Genomic DNA, 21,162 nt, shown 5'->3' on the forward strand with positions numbered 1-21,162 from the left:
TCACTTTCAGATTTTCATCATTAGTGTATAGGAATGCCAGAGATTTCTGTGCCTTAATTTTGTATCCTGCTACTTTACCAAATTCATTGATTAGCTCTAGTAGTTTTCTGGTAGCATCTTTAGGATTCTCTATGTATAGTATCATGTCATCTGCAAACAGTGACAGCTTTACTTCTTCTTTTCTGATTTGGATTCCTTTTATTTCCTTTTCTTCTCTGATTGCTGTGGCTAAAACTTCCAAAACTATGTTGAATAAGAGTGGTGAGAGTGGGCAACCTTGTCTTGTTCCTGATCTTAGTGGAAATGCTTTCAGATTTTCACCATTGAGGACGATGTTGGCTGTGGGTTTGTCATATATGGCCTTTATTATATTGAGGAGAGTTCCCTCATAGCCTTTTGTTGTGTGCAGTGGGCTCTGCCGGTGAGAAAACATTCCCCTCCTTGGGGATGCTAACGAGGAGAAATTCATTTCCGATCAATTTCAGAAACTCATTGGCCTAAACCTATCCTGAAAGTATGCTCCATAGTAAGTGTTTGAAAATATGACTACAAAAAGAAATTGTAGCTTAAAAAGTAACTTTACAGTGGACTTAAGCAAATCAAAACATAAAAACCAAAATTGATCATCCTAAAATAACTGCAACAAGCCTATGACCATGGCATTTCCTGGGTCATGGAGATAAGGCACCTGAGAAGAAATGAGGAATTCAAAGGCTAAATTTTGGTTTTTTATCACATTTTTCTTACTGTGACTTCTGTTGGACATGCTCTAATATTTTCATACTGGTTTGTATCCCCAGCGAAGCCAAGGTGGTGCACGAAAAGATGCTCAACACATCACCAGCCGTAAGAGAAATGCAAATCGAACCCACAACAAGTTACCACTTCACACCTCTTAGGACAGCTATTACGAAAAAATGGAAAATAAGTGTTCGCAAAGATGTAGAGAATTAGACCCTTGTGCATCACTGTTGGGAATGTAAAATGGTGGTGTTGCTTTGGAAAACATTATGGCAGCTCCTCAAGTAGTTAAACATAGAATTACCATATGATCCAGCAATTCCACTTCTGAGTATACACCCCAAAGCATTGAAAACAGGACTCGAACAGATATTTGCACACCTGTGTTCATAACAGCCTTATTCACAATAGCCAAAAGGTGGAAACAACCCAAGTGTCCACTGATGGATGGATGAACAAAATGTAGTATATACACACAATGGAATAATTCAGCCTCAAGAAAGAATGCAATTCTGACACATACTAACTACAACAGAGATGAACCCCGAGGACATTATGCTAAGTGGAAAAAGAAAACAGACAAAAAAGGACAAATATCTTATGATTCCACTTCCATGAGATACCTAGAGAAGGCAAATTCATAGAGACAGAAAGCAGAATGGTGGTTGCCAGGGGCTCGGGGGAAACGAATGGGAGTTAGTATTTAGTGGGTTTCAGTTTGGGAAGATGAAAAGGTTCTAGAGATGGATGGTGGTGATCGTTGTGCCATGCTATGAATGTGCTTGATGCCACTGAATTGTACTCTTAAAAATGGTTAAGGAACTTCCCTGGTGATGCAGTGGTTAAGAATCCGCCTGCCAATGCAGGGGACTCGGGTTCGATCCCTGGTCCAGGAAGATCCCACATGCCGCGGAGCAACTAAGCTCGTGCACCACAACTACCGGGCCTGTGCTCTAGAGCCCGTGTTCTGCAACAAGAGAAGCCACCGCAACGAGAAGCCTGCGCATCACAACGAAGAGTAGCCCCTGCTCGCTGCAACTAGAGAAAGCCTGCACGCAGCAATGAAGACCCAACGCGGCCAAAAAAAAAAAAAAAAAAGGTTAAAATGGTGTACAAAATTAAATGTATATTTTGTCACAGTTTTTTTTTAAAAAAAAGGAAAAAAGAAGCCGAGGTGGCAAGCCATACTTACAAGATATAGGCAATCACCCCAATGGACCAGCAGTCGACAGCTTTGCTGTAGGGTTTCTGTGCGAGGACCTCGGGAGCTGTGAAACAACAAAGGAGAGACACAAGCCTGACAATTTAAATGATTAAGACACAAGGCGGGTTTTAGGTGTTTTTTGCTTTTTGCTCTTTTTGTCTGCTACGTGGGCTGAACTTTCTGTGATTCTAGAAACTGAGTAGGCAGACACAATCTGATATATTTGTTGGCTTTTGTAACTAGACAAAAGGGGAGCATTTGTGTGTGTGTACAACTGGAGGTTATCCATCAATCAATGCACACTTGATAGGAGGTATTTTACGTCAGTGCTGGGCTAAGTACTATAGCTCAGACCAGGCTGACAGAGAGGAGAGAATACTCAGTCTGGGGCCTGGCGTGTGATTCACCTCAAATCAGTTCAAGGAAGCATTTCGGGGCCCTGTGTAGGGCCTTTCTAGGTGCTGTGGGGACAGGCAGGTGAAGCCCCTTCCCCCTGCCTTCATGGGGCTTACAGTCAAGTTCAGACCTAAAACCTTCTCTCCATGTCCTGCCTCAGGCCTGCTCCTGATTCCTTCTCTAAGGTTCTGGGCGGGTTATCTGTCACTATACTGCCATTCTGTTTTCTCATCTCTGAAACAGGAAAAATGCTATTGAATCTCACTTCCTTGGTTCTAACCCACTCTTCATCAAGCATCACCAGTCCAGGGCCTTGGCTTATTTTGTACTATTCCCATACTTCCTGTTCCTGGCTGTGGCTACTGCCCAGTGTTGGATACCCACCCAGTGTCTGGCACTCAGCAGGGTCTGCCATACATATTTGTGCAAAGAGTAAATAAACACAGGAAAGGAAGTAAACCTTCTTCACAAGTAAAACCTCCTTTTTATGCAAATACATCTGATTGAAGTGTCTAGGATAAACTTTGCAGAAAGTTTAAGAAGGTAGAGAAAGTAAAAAGAGCTCTAGCTTACAAGGCACTTGTCAGGCTAAGCTGTGTGTTCTATGCGATGGGGATGCATTAACTCACCACAACCTTTCTTGGTGGGGAAGAGCTTAGTTATTATTATCCTTCTTCCCAAGTTACAGGTGAGGGTGCACGGGGACTCAGAGATCAAGCCACTTATCCCCAGGATCCAGCTGCCAAGAGGCCTCTACACCAACTTAGTCAAACCCGAATTAAGTGCCCGTGTGGCCTGGGTCCCGTCCTCGTCATTCATAAACATTCTCTACTGTAATCCCTTCAACAACTCTGCCAATTAGCCATTATCTGCTCCTGATCCATAAAGAAAATGAGCCTCAGAGATGTTCCTTTTCTGACGCCACATAGGAGATATAGACCAGTTGGGATCTGAACACAATTCAATCTCACCCTTGTCCCAGCTCTTTCCACTGGAATCTACTGACTGTTAAGGTGAGTCTTTCTTCAGTCTCTAAGCAAAGTCCTTTTGTAGAAAAATGAACAGGGAAACCCTCTCATCCTGTTGCAGATAAGCACCTTCCTGAGCGAGAAGAGAGAAGGACACAAACTCTTGCTGGATGTTTCTGGTTATGATGGTAAGAAATACAACCCACAGATAATCCCCAAATCTAATTTTAGGTTTCAGCCTCAATTCCTCCAAACTTCTGATTTAATAAGAGCTAAATAAATACGTTTGTACGGCTTTGCTGTGTTTACCCTCAATGCAGTAGCAGAAGCAGAGAGCGCTACAAAGCTGGGGAACTCACAGACTGGAGAAGTGGCCCTTAGATAATGGGGAGCTGACTGAATCCATCCTCCCTCTTCCCCAGAACTGCTAAGAGCCTCTTTCTCAGATGCTTCTATTATGGCAACTGACAAAAGGGAGCCATTTCCCACAGCCAACGTCCTGCTGATTTAGGAGGAAGGTGCTCTCAGAGCTGATGCTTTGGTCTGACAGCCACACGAGCACAGGTGGCGGGAGGGGACTGGTTCTGCAAGGAGCATATTTCTGAGCCTCCAGGGCCGTCCTCGTAGCCTGATGGAAAGTTCAAGAGAGGCAGAAAAGGCTCACAGAGCTACATCTGACCCGGCCCCTCCTCCCGGCACAGCTGACAGCAGGCATCAGGAGCGCCGCATCAAGCAGGTGGGCCAGAGGCCCTGGCTTCCACGTCACGGGGTCTGCAGGGCTCTTCAGGGAGCTGGTGAGACAGCCTGGCCCAAATGCTCCACGAAACCAGATGTCAACTGACGAGGGTATAAGACCTGGCCCCTAGAAAGCAGGGTTGACTCCTAGGAAGAGCTAACCCTCTGTGTTCTCCTGACCACCTCTGTGGATGGGGCAGGAAGGATTCTTAAAAGAACAAATCCTCCTCCTCGTCATCATCTGTTAGAAAACAGCAAGCGGGCTTCCCTGGTGGCGCAGTGCTTGGGAGTCCGCCTGCCGATGCAGGGGACGTGGGTTCGAGCCCCGGTCCGGGAAGATCCCACATGCCGCGGAGCGGCTGGGCCCGTGAGCCATGGACGCTGAGCCTGCGCGTCCAGAGCCTGTGCTCCGCAACGGGAGAGGCCACGACAGTGAGAGGCCTGCGTATCGCAAAAAAAAAAAAAAAAAAAAAGAAAACAGCAAGTACTGGCCACCATCCATTGTTCAGCAAACAAAGGAATAAAGAACGCGGTTCCCCTCCCGAAATCCACACACCTGGCGGCCCCTGCACATCAGGCCCTTTGCCTGCCGTCTGGCAAATGCTCCAGGGCTCTGGAGAATCGGGCAGTGCGCTGCAGAGACTTGAAAGGCAAGCGGCTGATTTTTATGCAAGTCGGAGCTTGGATGTTACTTGGGACGTTTAGATTCTTGAAACCACAGATGACACAAATTTTTTAAAATATGAGATTTTTGTTTAACTAGTAACTTTATAACATCAAGTATATGCTTTTGTATAAAAAGACTTCTGATTTAGATCAACAGTATGGATGTTAGGGAAAAGTTCTAAACGATTAACAAATACCAGGGTATCTACATTGGTGGTGGGACTCTATGTGCTTGTGCCAAACGTGTCTTGTCCTCTTTGGTGTTGTGTCTTATCTGGGTCACAGCAACTGCAATGAAATATAAACATTTTTAACCAGTTGGTGGCAGGTGAACCATTTGCCCTCTGGTGAGGTCCTTAATTGCACTTGAACCCAATCCAGAGAGTGAAGCCAGAAGTGTAACGTCATGATAAAAAAAGACAAAGCAAACTGATTTGGATATAAAATTCTCACCAACTTAAAATATTTTTAAAATTGTATGATGGCACACACGTGAATGGCTTAAATTCTATTTTCCTTTGTGATATGATTCCTGGAAACAAATGTTCTTTGGGACATTGTTTGAACAAGCCCACCTAGCTTTAAATAGCTAACTTGTCATCTCATAGTAATTCTTGAAAAACATAAATTCTCAGACAATATTCAAAACCCTCCTGACAATTTGATATGGTGAACAAATCATGAACCCCTGAGGTCAGGTGGGATATTTTCTCTCCCGCTGTCCGTCTGCGTCCTGCAGTTGGCACTATTGTTTTGCCAACTGTTGTACTTATCTGGTTTTGGTCCTCCTTCCATTCCCTTGATCCCTTTCAGCTGGAGTGCTGGGAGAATCCCCTTCTCTCTGATCTTTTCATAGACCCATTTTCACTTTGAGAACCAGCCAAACTCCCTTGTGTTATCAATCTTATACCACTGGCAAGAATTCAGCTGTAATTCTAAAAAGTCACAGCATCCAACTTACAAACTTTGGGACAACAAATGAGCTCCCAGGCTGAGGAAGCCCAGAGCACGGTCACAATTTTCTCTCCTAATTGTACCCAGCATAATTCATGTGTCGTGGGAGGTTGGCAGTGACTCTGGCCAACCCCACACCTTCTAACAGAGGAAGGCTTTGAATTGAAATAACTTAATTGGAGCTATTGACAGAGAAAGCAGTCATTAAGAAGCACCGTGGCTTGTCGGTGATGCCATCAACCCCAGGCAGAGCAGGAAAGGGCTCAGTTTCCTGGCACAGCCATAGCAGAAGGGAAAGACTCCAGTGGGGTGGGCATACACGTTCCTCCAGTGCATTTCAAGGCCTGGGCCCTGGGGACTGTCAGTGGCTATCAGTGGCAGTAGAGAGACCCACCCACCCAGAAGTGCTGAAGGGACAGATCCAAGATAGGTGGCTGGTCCAACCTCCCGACCGCCTCTTAGGCTTGGCTGAAGTCAGCCTTTTAGGCCAGAAGGGAGTGGCATGATATATTTAAAGTGATGAAAGGGAAAAACCTACAACAAGAATACTCTCCCCAGCAAGGCTCTCATTCAGTTTCGACAGAGAAATCAAAAGCTTTACAGACAAGCAAAGGCTAAGAGAATTCAGCACCACCAAACCAGCTTTACAACAAATGCTAAAGGAATTTCTCTAGGCGGGAAACACAAGAGAAGAAAAAGACCTACAAAAACAAACCAGAAACAATTAAGAAAATGGCAGTAGAAACAAACATATTGACAATTACCTTAAATATAAATGGATTAAATGCTCCAACTAAAAGACACAGATTGGCTGAATGGATACAAAAACAAGACCCATATATATGCTGTCTACAAGAGCCCCACTTCAAACCTAGGGACACACACAGATTGAAAGTGAGGGATGGAAAAAGATACTCCATGCAAATGGAAATCAAAAGAAAGCTAAGGTAGCAATACTCATATCAGACAAAATAGACTTTAAAATAAACACTGTTACAAGAGACAAGGAAGGACACTATATAATGATCAAGGGATCAATCCAAGAAGACATAACAATTGTAAATATGTATGCATTCAACATAGGAGCACCTCAAGGCAAATGCTAAGAGCCACAATAGAGGTGGAGAGAACAGGGGTGGGGTGGAGGCAGCTCCACCTGGGTGACATGTGTTGGGCCATGACAGTTGGGTTCCCAGGTCTATTCATCAAAAACCTGTAACACACTAGCCTCTGGTAGGCTCCTACTATACCGTATCCATCCCTTTACTGCTGTGTGAATCACACTGTCAAGGTCCAGACTTCATGCTGCTGGAGAACATCTCTAGACTGTATTTTCAGGGCTTAGTACATTCTGGTAGTTCACCAAATGGTGATGCAACTGAACCCAACCTACTCAACACACACGCCATTATTTCTGTAAGAAAATGTTTTCCAAATGGCAGACAACTGATTTACAAATAAACTTAGCTGCCTCAAATATTTTTGGTGAGTACCTACAGGAACAAAACAATGAGAGGGTCACAAATAAATTTTGGATTGCAAGCCAACTGTCATTTGGGAAGTCCCTGTATTAGGTACAAGTAAGATAAATTGCTGAATACATGCCCTGTTTCTGACATGAATTTGGGAGATAAAAGAACCAGAATTAGCCCTAATTCTCTGTGGGTGTCTGTCATTCACGTTGCTCTCCTTTTAAAAGCTTTTCTCAAAGGGATTTCAGAATTATTAGTTCTAGGGCTAAATGGCAGAAAAGATAGTCTGTTAAATGATCTCTCAGAACCTCCTTCCTGGTCAGATCTTGGGGACTATCAATTCAGGTTTTTTGAGGCTACTGCCGATAGAAACGGTATCCCATCAGCTTAATTTATACCAGTCAACAGAAGTGATCTCCATATAGACCACACAGCCTCAGCAGAGCATCCCACGAGCTACTGGAGAGATCTGTGGACAGATGTTCCCTCCTCTGAGCCCCAGGCTTAACCCACGCTCTTTAGTGAAACAGTACGTTCAAAATTTAAAATAATTGAATTTACTGCTGTGAGACTCACTACCAACGCACTGTGGAAAATTCCACTTGGTGGGAAACGTCTTCTATAAACCGAGCTGTTTTATATTGATTCAGAGCAAGGTTTCCTGGTAAAGGGAAGGACTCCAGAGACTTCAGAAAAAAAAAAAAACAGAATTTCAGAAACTTTCCATGTTGTTTTTAAAACAACTAAGTTGCCCATTTTCCTTACTGAAAGAGAGAGAGGAAAAAAAGGCTTAACCAAGTGGAATTGGAAACGAGGACAGTGGCTTGTGAAGGTGGGGGCCACAGTCACCAGTCCTCAGGCTCTCATAAAACAGAAAAGGAATTCTCCCATTTCCTGCGTCCAAGGATGTGCTGAGAACCGTCTCTGCAGAGAGCGGGGAGAATGTGATCTCATCGTGTTACCACGTTCATGTTCAAGGTGATCTGTTCCCCTCCACGGATGTTTGAGGACCACTCCTCTTCGTACTTCAAATATGACCCCTTCTACTGGGATAAGGGTGGGGACACAAGCAGGAGGGGCAGCCCTGGGTGGCAGGAGCAGCCCTCGATGCTGGAAAAGGAGAGCTTGTGGTCCAGAACCATGGTGGTGGTGTTTCTCCTTATTCAATCATTTAATGGGATGCATCCCACTTCAGGCACTGGCTTTACGGGTGACGAAAGCACACTTGGCCCCTGCCCTCATGGCACACCTGTTCTCCAGGGCGTTGAGGGTACACACAAGCCACAGACGTAGTGCCAGCCTCGGCCGCCCTCCTAAGGACGATGATCAGAGTCAGACAAGATCATGGCAAGATGGGAGAGGTGGTGTTGATTTTTAAGTTTAACTCAGTCAAAATCCAACCCTGAAAATACTGAACTCACTCTAAATAAAACTCAAAAATATCCAAGGAAAGAAAATATTACCTCCAATAGTCAAATGATGGGGAAGGTGCAAAGAGAATGAGAAAGATACAGCCGGGGAAAGAAATCGCTGTGGCTAGTGGTGCTGTTAACAGAAGTATATGCACGTTGTTCATGTTGTTTTCCAAGAATAAAGTAATAGGCGTAAAGATGAAAGAGTAGGAGAGGTCTGAAGGATGTGAAATGGTTGCTGGGATTTAGGTTCTTGTTACTTAAAATGACTTTAGTTGTCTGGATTTAAGAAGTTTTAAATAGTCGGGCACATTGGCTTTTCAATGAAAGAAACCTAGGCTCTGCCACTTACTACATGTGTGGACTTGGGTAAGTCCCTTAATCTTTCTCAGCCTCCATTTTGTTAGATGGGAACATTAAGAGAGCCCAACTCTTAGGGTTGTTATGAGGCTTAAAGGAAATATGCAGCACATATGTATGGGTATAATTAGTAGTTGTTATGTAAGGAGGAAAAGTTGGAAAGATCATAGGAGCAAAAGGAATGTAGGTTTTATTACTCTCTAGAATTAAGGCTGAACGGATTCTTGATATCTTTTGGCACTTTCCTTCGATTCTAGCGTAACATAAAATGATTCATAAATGAAGATTTCCACCCTTTTGATGAAAACCCTCAGAAGTCAGGACAGAGCTGGGCCCACACGCGATGGAAGGGCAGGTCAGGAAAACTTGAATCTTAGAGTTGGAAGGAGCCAGTTGGTCCCTTTGTTCATCTAGTTCTTGATCCTTGTGGTCACTTCATCACCAACACGTTTACATCATCATCCCCCCTTGGTCCAGCCTAGGCACGGCAGCAGGAGCAGGCTGTTCGTCATGGTTGACAGACAGCGCTGTGGGCATCAGGACCATTTGTCCCGATATTAGAGATCCATGTGATGGCCGAGGACCTCTGGCTGCGCGTGGCCCCTTCGTGGCTCTTCATTTATTGAGGGGAGAGGCTGTGCTCCTTCCACATTTCCTCTCCCTGCCCTGCCCCCCTCCTTCCCCCAGCCCCACCCTCTCCTACCTCCAGGCCAGGTGTCATCAAGATTCCCAACCCCATTGTCCTGAGCTCTCGCCTACAAGGGTGCAATGCCCAGTTCTAACCAGTTCTTGTTTTCATTGGCCCCAATTATAATTCTTTTTTAAAGGGGTGTTTAAAGATTATTCTGGAAGACTGGTTATAAAAATGGGCATATCCTAATTTTCTCCCTAATTCTTTTTCTTTTTAAATGAAGTATAGTTGATTTACAGTGTTGTGTTAGTTTCTGGTGTACAGCAAAATGATTCAGTAATATGAAAAAGAATATATATATATATTCTTTTTCATATCCTTCTCCATTATGGTTTATTATAGGATATTGAATATAGTTTCCTGGGCTATACAGTAGGACCTTGTTGTATATCTATTTTATATATAATAGTTTGTATCTGCTAATCCCAAACTCCTAATTTATCCCTCCCCACCCCCTTTCCCCTTTGGTAACCGTAAGTTTGTTTTCTATGTCTGAGTCTGTTTCTGTTTTATAAATAAGTTCATTTGTGTCATATTTTAGATTCCACATATAAGTGACGTAATATGGTATTTATCTTTGTCTGGCTTACTTCACTTAGCATGATCATCTCTAGGTTCATTCATGTTGCTGCAAATGGCATTATTTCATTCTTTTTCATGGCCGAGGAATATTCCATTGTGCGTGCGTGTGTGTACGTGTGTGCGTGTATGTCACATCTTCTTTATCCATTCATGTTTATCCAATGTCGATGGACATTTAGGGTTGCCTCCATGTCTTGGCTGCTGTAAACGGTGCTGCTATGAACACTGGGTGCGTTCCCTAATTCTCTGGAGTGTGTACAACTGCTGCTATCTGTGCCACCTGCTGAAACAAAGCTGACAAAACACTCAGATCAGCACCTCTACCTGTCTTTGAACAAGCTTCTGTCTTTGAAAATGAACCTGAAACTTCTAACCTACTATGTAGCCTATGATGTCAGCAGACAGACGCGCAGGCAGATGGGCAACCTGCCAGCCTACAGCTTAGTCTCAGGTTCATCTGTTGACCCTGCTGGCTGGCCTCGCCTCCCTGAGGAGGCCACGGAGAAAGGCATCTGACTTGAACTTAATGCATGCCATGGTGGGGAGGAAAAGGCTCTGAGACACGAATGCCAGTCATGGTCAGAGGGGGTGGAGTCTTCTTTTGATATCATGGCTTTTCCCAAGTTGCTCATGAAAGGAGGTCAGGAGGCCTAGGGGTCAGGGGGCCTGGATTCAAGTTCCATTCTGCTGGGCAGGCCGGCAACGTGATAGCATCTTTACAGGAAGGAGCCTAAGAGAGGAGTAGGTGGTCTCATGGGAGAGCACGGAACTTCCATGCGGGTTTTAAAATCAGATTGTGCACCTGTAGGCTGGTGCTAGCATCTGTCACCTCTGACCCAGCACTGACTCAGAGGACAGAATGAGAGGCTGGGCTCTGCACCAGTGTCCCTCGAATTCATCATCTTTCTGTGCCTCAGTTTCCTGTCTTGAAGGGCACCTGCCAGTCTGTCCCAGTGTTAGGCCTTCATGGAAAAGAATCTGTGCTCACCCGTAGGGCTGCAGGTGTCCCCTCATTCTAAGGCACACAGTAGTCCCTCAGCATCTGTGGGGATGGGGGTCCAGGACCCTCTGTGGACACCAAGATCGGTGGATGCTGGAGTCCCATACATAAAGAAATGGCATAGTATTTGCATATTACCTACAACACCCTCCTGCGCACTTTACCTCTAGATGACCCGTAACACTTAACACGGTGTTAACGCTGGGTAAGTCGTTGCTGGTAAGCAGCAAATTCAAGTTTTGTTTCTTGGAGCTTTCTGGCAATTTTTCAAAAATATTTTTGATCTGCAGTTGGTTGAATCCGAGGATGTGGAACCCGTGGATCCAGACGGCCAACCGTACCGTTACGGATTTGTGTCCAAGGACACTTGATCCAAGTTTTCCTGTCCCTAAGGGATTTCCACAGGTAGTGAGAAGGGACAGAGCTCCTCTGCTGGAGGATAAGGGGATAGTCTTAAACCAAACTGTAATATAGTTCCAAAGAGTTAGTGACACTGCGTGTCATCATTGTGGTGAAAAGGATGTCACTGAAACAGTGGGAGATGCATACCACTATGTATAATAGATAACCAACCAGGACCTACCGTATGGCACAGGGAACTCTACTCCATATCTTGTAATAATCTACAAGGGAACAGAGTCTGAAAAAGAATAGATATACATATATATGTCTATATAGATATAGATATGTATAACGGAATCAGTTTGCTGTACGCCTGAAAGTAACGCAACATTGTAAAAAAAAAAAAACAGTGGGAGAGAAAGAGGACCTTTCTACCCAGCAGTGGGCTGTTCAGAGACGGTAAATAAAATCCTAAGATCAAGGAAAGTAAGATTCAGGCATACAGCTCAGAGGAGCATCCAGTCTCAGTAAGAGCTGCATTACAACGAGGAGGTGGTACTGAACTCAGGTCTGCTTCCCGCCAGTAGAACTTTCAGCAGGAGAGGTATTGAAAAAGAAAAAAAAAAAAAATGCGCTGAGGGGCTTTACTGTGAGCATCTTAATAGGCAGGTGTTGCTTCACCTAGGTTTAGAGGATTGCAGCCTGGATTGCTGGCAAATAAAAACACAGCCGAGATACAGAATCATTCCTCGCCGGTGGTTTGTCTTCAGCCCGGAGCTGCACGAGAGGAGCAGAAGCTTCCTGGGACAGCTCTGTTCTCTTTCCGGGGGTTATAGGTTCCTTAGCTCTTTCTCACCCTCCCCTAGAGCTGTAATTTACTAAAAATGCATCACAGATGAGCAGCTCACTTGGATTTTCCTAGTAGCTTCTTGAATTTTACCACAGGCATGAAGAGTCCCCATTAAAGCACCATCCTGGTTTCTCATTACCAGTCTGATCGGAGCTGGGTTATGATTCAAATGCCGCCGAAGCCAAAATGTGGCTGATGGGTGGTGGGGAGAGACTAAGGAACGGGAAGGGAGTGGAAAACGGGAGGGCAGCTGGTATCTGGTGTTTTCAAATGTGGGAGAGACCTGGAACTCAGTGCTACAGAGGAAGAAAAATGTTCTGAGTAAGGCGTTTTAGAGCAATGTGGCAACGGATAACCCCGTAATGCGTTCCTTGCAGGTTGTCCCAGGATTCCACCTCCGCCCTAACGGGTTTGTGAACCGCAACCGGATGGTTACTTTGCACTGAAGCCCTCCTCACTTCTGAAATCTGATGAGCTACACTTCAACATGAAGAATACTGTTATGGTCATTCCAGTGTTTTGGTTTATAAACATTAAAAGAAAAAAAAAAAAGAGTAAGTTACAAAATGCTGCAGTGCTTCTTTCCTCTCCACCACCGCAAAATGGTACCAGTTTAGAAACCATGAAACTCCATCCCAGGATTCAAGTACTGAGAGAGGAGCCGTCGGGAGTTCCAGAAGGTTGGAGAGTGCTTTACAAATAGTTTTAAGAGGGATTTAGTGGGGTGGGGGCTTTTCCAGGGCAGGGCTGGGTTTACTTGGCACACATTCTGATCATGAGCTTCTGTCCTCGTCCATATTCACTATGTCAAGGCCAATACCAGGCCCTACAAGTCTCCCCACGTGGGGAGGCGCTGTTCTCTCTGACAAACGGGGGCTGGCTGCAAGCGCCCAGTGTGATGAAACGGTCGCTGCTGGCTGGCACTGAGTCGCTGCTGAGAGAGAAGGAACGAGAAAGTTCTGATGTGGGTCCTCTGCCTACTCATCCGTGCCCTGTGTGACAATTTATCAGTTACATAAAATCCTGTCTCAACGCTAACAGTCTGAGAGGGTGAGAACAATGAGGTAATGCTCAGAGCCGTGCACTAAAATATGGTATTTAAGTGAACAACAAATAAAAACCGAGCTCTTTGGGAGAAAATGACCACACAGAAGGGTGAAGATTAAAGCAGCAGGAACAGAGGATCTACGAGGAAAGACAAAAGGAACTGCGTGACTTAGCCGGCTCAGGAGGACAGAGATGGATGATGGCAACTTAACCGAATTTTTTCTTGTCTGTTCTGAGTGAAGATGGGAAAAAACGACAGTCAATATCCTTGACACACGAATATTTATACGCTTAAAGGCGACTAAGTCACACATCTGTAGAAATACAGAACAGCAGAGCCAGAAAAAAAATCATGGAGGTCAATGCGTAAGCAGCTCTTGGCAGGAAAAAACTCTGCGGGAAAGAGCTCTTTGCAGAAGGTGCCCCTTTGCCTTGTCACTAACCTTAAACCAGGCGCCCCATGCTCTACTCATCTCCAGCCCGAGCACACCTTTCATATCTTTTGATCACACAATACTTTGCCTAACTTCTTGGTTCTTTCATAGACCAGAGAAGTAGGAATGAAAAGTAAGTAACTGACACATGACCAGATCTCCTCCTTAGCTTCCCTTCAGTAATCTTGCAAACTGTGTGAACAAGGTGGGGTCTAAAGAAAGATCACGAGGACTCGACCAGCCTGCACCCAGCCTGCACACAGTGGGGATGGCGACAACTCTGACCCCCTACCTCAAAGATTCACCGAGATTACTTCCCTGTTTCCCTTTAAAAGCTTTCATGGTGGAGCAGAATCTTGGGAGGTAGTTTTGGGGGGACGCTGAGTTGACCATCTCCCCAGATTGCCGGCATTCAGATTAAAGGCAACCTTCCTTTCTGTCAACATTTGTGAGTATTGGTTTTGTAAGGGGTAAGCGGCAGGGCCCGATTTGATGACTAATTAGTCATCACGCTTATTTTACATACGAGAAACTGAGAACCCAAGATTTTAAGGGAAGGGCTCAGGCCTTCCTTGCATGTAAGCAATGGCAGAGAGAGAATCTCACAGTCAAGACCCACTGCTGTGACTGCCACCAGCTACAGGCTGGGTGGCTCTGAGAACAGTCCCTCATCCCCAAACGGAACCCTGGTTCCTGGAACCCCTGGTTTCCAAGGTCTCATCCTAACCTCAAGCCCCTTATCAAGCTTTAAAAATGCGATGATCCCATGAATTAAAAGTATTCCTTTAATGGTGAAAAAATATGCTGAGAATGTTGAACCAACTGTTTTCCATTTCCACTTAGAAGAGAACACAACGAAACTTGTTTAAACTATTTTAGACAAGTTAAGCCAGGGCTAGACCAAAGACTTTGGCAATGTCTATGCAGGCAACTAAGCTGCGAGAAGAAACTGGAATGCCTCCTTCTTCACACTTTAAGTAATATAACAATGAGCCACCTTGTAAAGAACCAAGATGTAGCTCTGCTTATAAACACAATGACGGATCAGACAGAAATGCACCTTCCTATTTTTGAGGAACATTCAATAATGAAAGAGTGTTTTCCAGTATGCACTCCAAATGGAATACTGCAAAGGGATGTATCATCATTCAAAAAGGCTCGATGAAAAAAGCAAGTCTCATGTTGCTCAAAGGCAAACATCACAAAGCAGTTAGGAGTCCTGCCACCCAGCACCACCCCAGCCTTCTTGCCCTTTCTAAAAGTGCAGTTTGCAATCCCTGAATAAGAAAGACTACTCTTTGGAAGAATAAGTAAGAGCACAGGCTTGCCCTCCTCTGCTGAGGCACTCTGTCACTTCATCTAGAGACAAAGGTTCAAAGTTCTTTTAGAAGAGTTTAATTTTCCCATAGAATCTGAGAAATCACATCGGTGTGCAAATAGCAACATCGAGAAATAAAGCGACAGGCTTCCTTCTACAGAACAGAAGTACATTTGTCATCTTGTAGTGTCTTGTCAATTACATGACTGACATGGGTGCTTTCTGTGACTTATGGTTCCTATTTAGTGATTCAAGAGAGCCCGTGTGGATATTTTAATTAACGCAGTGGAGCAAGTTGCATAAATCATTTTACAAACTTTCTCAGCTCTGACTTTCATCTCTTATTGGCGATGCCAAGGGGAATGTTATATCTGACTCAATTAAATGGATTCTAAATCCAGGTCAATACCACATTAACGGTCACCATGTTACCCTGAGGACCTGACTGCCACCAGACGGCCTTATCATTTCTCCTCAATTCTCTCCAAGAACTTATTTATGCATGCCCTCCCTCCCCAAGTGAGTCTGCTCATTTCCCCCAGGCCCTACATACCAGAAGCCATTCATGACCTTGGACCTTCGTTCTCCTGCTCGCCTGCATCCGTAAGCCCTTCATCTTGGCCCGAGTCCCACCCTTCCCTCAAATCTTGCCTCCTCTATGAGTTTTCCCCTGCTGGTTCTAGCCCTTACTGATCCGTCTCTCGCCTGTATCTGTGAGGCTGCTTCTGAACTATGTCAGTTACTTCATACTGCAAACACGATACCTTACAAGGATCCATATCACCCACTGGCCATACTGCATTGGAGGAGCCCCAGGTGTTGACAGAGCCCTAGGCGCCGCCTGCAGCAGGAACGCAATACACCTGGATGGAGAGATGCCCGCCATCTCCTGTCATCAGTGACCTGACACTCAGCATGGGCCCTGGTTCCTTATACGGGGTGTGTAAGGACCAGGCGGCTGCTAAGGGTCAAGGGTGAAGTTCAAAAGACTCAGATTCCTTTGCTTTCTCCCAGGGTACCTTGTGCCTTGGGATACTTGGGATAAACAGCCCTTTTCCCATTATTTCTTCATTATTAGAGAACTCATTTAAATTGAAGTAGTAACTTGAGGTTGGTGAAACTAACTATTTAGCTGAAGAGTCATTTAGGTCATAACTGACACAACAACAAAACAACTGCGCTCACCAATGGAAACCAACTCTGCCTCGAAGGAATCTGAACTAAAGCCGACAGCCGTCCTCTGCTCCCAGCTTGGGCTCTTGGGACGTGTGGCCCCCAGGATGGGCAGCAGGGGAACAGTACTCCCTCCCTTCTCTCCCGTAGATGCCTAATGGCTCTGCCCTGTTCAAATGAAAAACTGCCCGGCAAAAAGGAGGCCGTGGCTTCTGTGTCCAAGGTTCCAAATAGTGTCCCCATCAGACTGCTGGGGGGGGGGGGTGGGCAGGTGGACGGGGCTGTGTCCAGCCCCAGGCTGAGAGCACACTGGGGTCCTCTGATGAAGACCTGTTTCATCTCTGCAGCATTACTCTGACTACCAGGCTCCCACAGAAATAATTAGTTGTTCGATTAATCTATAATTTAAGGTTCCCCAAACCAGTGGTCCCCACTCAGTCTTTATCTTACCTGACTTAGTAGCCACAAATGACACAAGGCACTTCATCCTCCTTGAAGTACTGTCCAGATGCCACACACTCCCCTGGTTCTCTTCCTACTTCACTCACTGTTCCTTCTCTGTCCCTCTGAGTCCCCGGGACTCAGCCCTGGAACCTTTCCTCTCCTCCATCTACACCCACCCCCTGCTTGATGATTCCATCCAGGTTCATGGCTTTACAACGCATCAGAGGGGACTTCCCTGGAGGTCCAGTGATTAGGACTCTGCGCTTCCACTGCAGGGGGCACGGGTTCGATATCCCTGGTCGGGGAACTAAGATCCCACATGCCGCGTGGTAAGGCCAAACAAAACAAAAACAAAAAACCCCAAACAACAAAAAAACCAAATAAAATGCACCAGGGGCTATCAGTTCCCAAATACCATCCATCCCCACAGCTCATGGATCCATATTTGAGATTTGCCTACGCGCTAAAATTCATTTGCAGCCCCCAAATCAATACTTGGGATGCTTTTGCGGTCGTTTGTAGACCTGCCCAGAGTGGGCAGGGAGTCACCCGAGTGCTCGCTCCCAGCTGAGGGCGAACACCGCAATGCTCTGCCCTCTTGTTTTGTCTCTCACAGTGACAAGAACTATAGTTTTTATGGTCCAGTTAGTGCCACATTTTCCCACACTTTTGTGCATTCTGTTGATTTCACTATTAAAAACAGCCCCCAGGGCTTCCCTGGCGGCACAGTGGTTGGGAGTCCGCCTGCCGATGCAGGGGACACGGGTTCGTGCCCCGGTCCGGGAGGATCCCACATGCCGCAGAGCAGCTAGGCCCGTGAGCCATGGCCGCTGAGCCTGCGCGTCCGGAGCCTGTGCTCCGCAACGGGAAAGGCCACAACAGTGAGAGGCCCGCGTACCGCCAAAAAAAAAAAAAAAAAAAAAAAGGCCCCCAGGTGTCAGTGCCGAGGTGCTGTCCAGTGCTCCCAAGCACAAGAAGGCTGCGCCTTATGGAGAAAACGCGTGTCTGATAAGCTTCACTTAGGCGCGAGTTACAGCATTGTCAGCCTAAGCTCAACAGTAATGAATCAGCAACGATGTTAAATAAAGCGTCACTGGACAGAGATACACATATAACAAGGTCAAGTATCGACCCGCTGATGACAGGGCTGGGACTAGAGACCCGCAGGAACCCAGCCCTGTATTTCCCCTGGGAGTGGGGCTCAGGGTCTGCCCGTTCAGTGCTCACAGTGACTTTATAGGACAGAACTGCTGTGCAAAACGAGAATCTCCCCTCAAGGCCTGACTCCTATTCCAGCTGCCTTCCTGACCTCACAGACGTTATCAAATCCAAACCTGAACCCCTGGTGATACTTCTGCAACGTTCTCTCCCCACATCTTAATTAAAGGCAACTGCACCCTTCCAAGGACTCAGGCCAAAACCCTTGGAATTACCCTTGACGTCTCTTTCAAACCCTACTTCTGGGTTTTCAGAAAATCTTGATGACGTCACCTGCACATCATATTCGGAATCCCACAGCGTCTCATTACTTCCACTCTGCCAACCTGACCCAGCCCCGACCATTTGTCACCTGGACGACTCCAGAGCCTTCTAACTGGTCTCCTTCTTTCCACCCTGGCCCTGTCCCCCCTGCCACCTCTCCTTATCCCAGCTTGTCCCCCACAGGGATCTTGGTGAAATTTGGATCATGTCACCCGTTACCTCAGATCCCTCCAGCGGCTTCCAGCTACCCATGGTCGTGACAGCGACTTCTAAGTCCTGGTCTGCACATGCCCTGCCCTCTGCTTCTCAGACTTCCTCCTTTCTCACCCTGCTCCTGTTGCTCCTCCCACACTCCTGCCCCAGGGCCTTTGAACCATCCTTGGAAAGCTCTTCCTCCCAATAACGGCATGGCTGGCTCCTTCACTGCAATCATATCTTTACCCCACTGTCACCTTCTTACTGAGGGCTGCCTTGATCAGTGTAGTTAAAATGACAACCCCCTACACACACATACACAGACACAGACACACACACACACACAGACACACACACACTTCCTATTGTCTTTCCTGCTTTATTTTTCTGCATAGCACTCATGTCCATCTAAGATACTAATTAATATATTTAGCTGTCTGCTTATAGCCTGTTTCCCTCTCACTCAGATGTAAGTACCACGAGGTTGAGGATTTCTACCTGTTGTTTTTTCTTTCTACTGATGCATCTCCAGTGCCTAGCACAGAAGGTAGGCACTAAATAAATAATTCTTGAATGAGGCATAATGTAGCACTTACCATACATTATTCAATTTACCTGTTAGCCCTCTCTCACACAAGACTGTGAACATTCTGAGGTCAGAGACTCTATCTAATTTGTATTTGTATTCCTAACACCAAACTCCTGTGCATGACACATAACAGGAATTCAATAAACACATGCTGAATGAAGAGAAGGGGAGCAGAGAAATAAAAAATCTCTCATGTTTACGAAGCTTAGGTTTTTATTGAATTCAACAAGCATCTGTGCAAAGATGAGTAAGCCAGAGCCCCTGCTCTAGTGGAGAGGGGGAGAGACACGGATAAATATGGAAGCTGATGCAATGTGGTAAGAAAAGGAAAAGAACCAGGATGACAAAGGAGAGGATGGATGTTGGGAAAGTAGTCAAAAGAGGGTCGTGTAGGGCTTCCCTGGTGGTGCAGTGCTTAAGAATCTGCCTGCCAATGCAGGGGACATGGGTTCGAGCCCTGGTCCGGGAAGATCCCACATGCCATGGAGCAACTAAGCCCGTGCGCCACAACTACCGAGCCTGCGCTCTAGAGCTAACGAGCCACAACTATTGAGCCTGCGTGCCACAACTACTGAGCCCACGTGCCACAACTACTGAAGCCCGCATGCCTAGAGCCCATGCTCTGCGACAAGAGAAGCCACGACAATGAGAAGCCCGCGCCCCACAATGAAGAGTAGCCCCCGCTTGCCGTAACTAGAGAAAGCCCGCGCACAGCAACGAAGACCCAACACAGCCAAAAATAAAAACAAATAAATAAACTTAAAAAAAAAACAAAAAGAGGGTCATGTAAGCTCTGGGCTTTGATGGCCGAATAGGAGCTTGCCATGCAGACTGTTGGGGAGAAACAGCCTAAGCTCAGCTGCTCACTGCCCAAGGCATGTCTACATAGACACAAGCTCCCCAGTGTCGCCCCTTTCTTACTCTAAAAGGTCCCCCAAGAATTTGGTGCTCAATAAATGTGAACAAACAGAATTGCTATATTCCCATAGTCCTCCTTTTCCCCCCTTCACTCCAAGAAAACTCTGTATCTGACAACAAAATTACCCGATGGCTCCACTTGCCACCATTTAGGGTAAAAAAGCAAAGGCCACATCCAAACACCAGTCCCGGTTCCCAGACTCATCAGGGACTGACATCTAAACACAACCAGACCACTAGGATGGCAGCCACTTAGAAACCCAGAGAAGCTGCCATTCCACAAGCTCTGTCAAAATGTAAAAAAGCGAAAATCAATTCAGAAAGTGCTAGAGCTTTCCAACGTCAGAGCCAAATATGAGAAGAGTACGATGCATATGTAAATATGCACATTCTTTGTCAGAGCCCACGTCCTGAAGCAGGAGCTGGGCGGCTACAGCATCCTCAGCTTCCTCGCCCGGCGTGGCCTGGGCAGCAGCCCCTGCGGAGCAGAGCAAAGCCATTCCAGCCAGGAGACTGGACCCCATGACCTCACAGGCCTGTCCATTTTCTGATGCCTATGACTCACCATGGTTGGAACCGGCTGTTTTCCTCCCTGTCTTTTAAGAGAAATGAGAATAAGCTTGTCTCATTCATTTTTATTTGCCGCTTGCCTGGTGGCTTGGACTGAACTGGAGAAATTCCACACACACACACACACCGCTCACGCTCACATTTCCACCCACGGCCCCCACCTCAGGGCACACACGTGTCTACACGTGCATCTCACACCACAGCTGCTGATCCAAATCCTCCTGATGGAGTCCAAGCTCTTCCTGAAACCATGACTTTTCTCTCCTAGAACGGGGACTGCTCACCCTGCCATGCATCTCCATCAGATGTGCTGGCTTCGCAAACACGATCAGAACCATCTCCCCTTCTGTATCTAGTGCATACACACAACCCAGGGACAAAATTCCTGGGTACTGTGACAGTCAAGAGCTAACAGGTACTGACCACATCTTTTCCTCCCCTCCCACATTTATACCATCTTGATCTCCTCCTAAATCTGTGGCTTCCTTCCCTTCCCCTCATTTTAGTCTCTATTCCCCTCAAGTCTGTTCTTTTCTCCTGAGTTCCTTTAAAAGTGCAACAGCTGTGACATTAACAGTGATGACTTAACGCCCATTATCATGCAAGCACTTGGAGGGCC

At 46.1% G+C, this 21,162-nt stretch overlaps 1 protein-coding gene across 1 annotated transcript in view; it reads right to left on the minus strand.

The window, feature by feature from the left end:
• Positions 1 to 21,162, minus strand: part of CAMK1D (calcium/calmodulin dependent protein kinase ID) — a 417,159-nt gene that overhangs the window by 35,180 nt on the left and 360,817 nt on the right. The window contains exon 6 of the mRNA XM_022580319.2: positions 1,934 to 2,009. Coding sequence (XP_022436027.1) covers positions 1,934 to 2,009 — 76 coding nt within the window. The remainder of the gene's footprint in view (positions 1 to 1,933; positions 2,010 to 21,162) is intronic.

Source organism: Delphinapterus leucas, chromosome 2 (assembly GCF_059928025.1).
Source record: "Delphinapterus leucas isolate spDelLeu-1000000601 "Yukka" chromosome 2, BTC_Dleu_Yukka2, whole genome shotgun sequence".
NCBI lineage: Eukaryota > Metazoa > Chordata > Mammalia > Artiodactyla > Monodontidae > Delphinapterus > Delphinapterus leucas.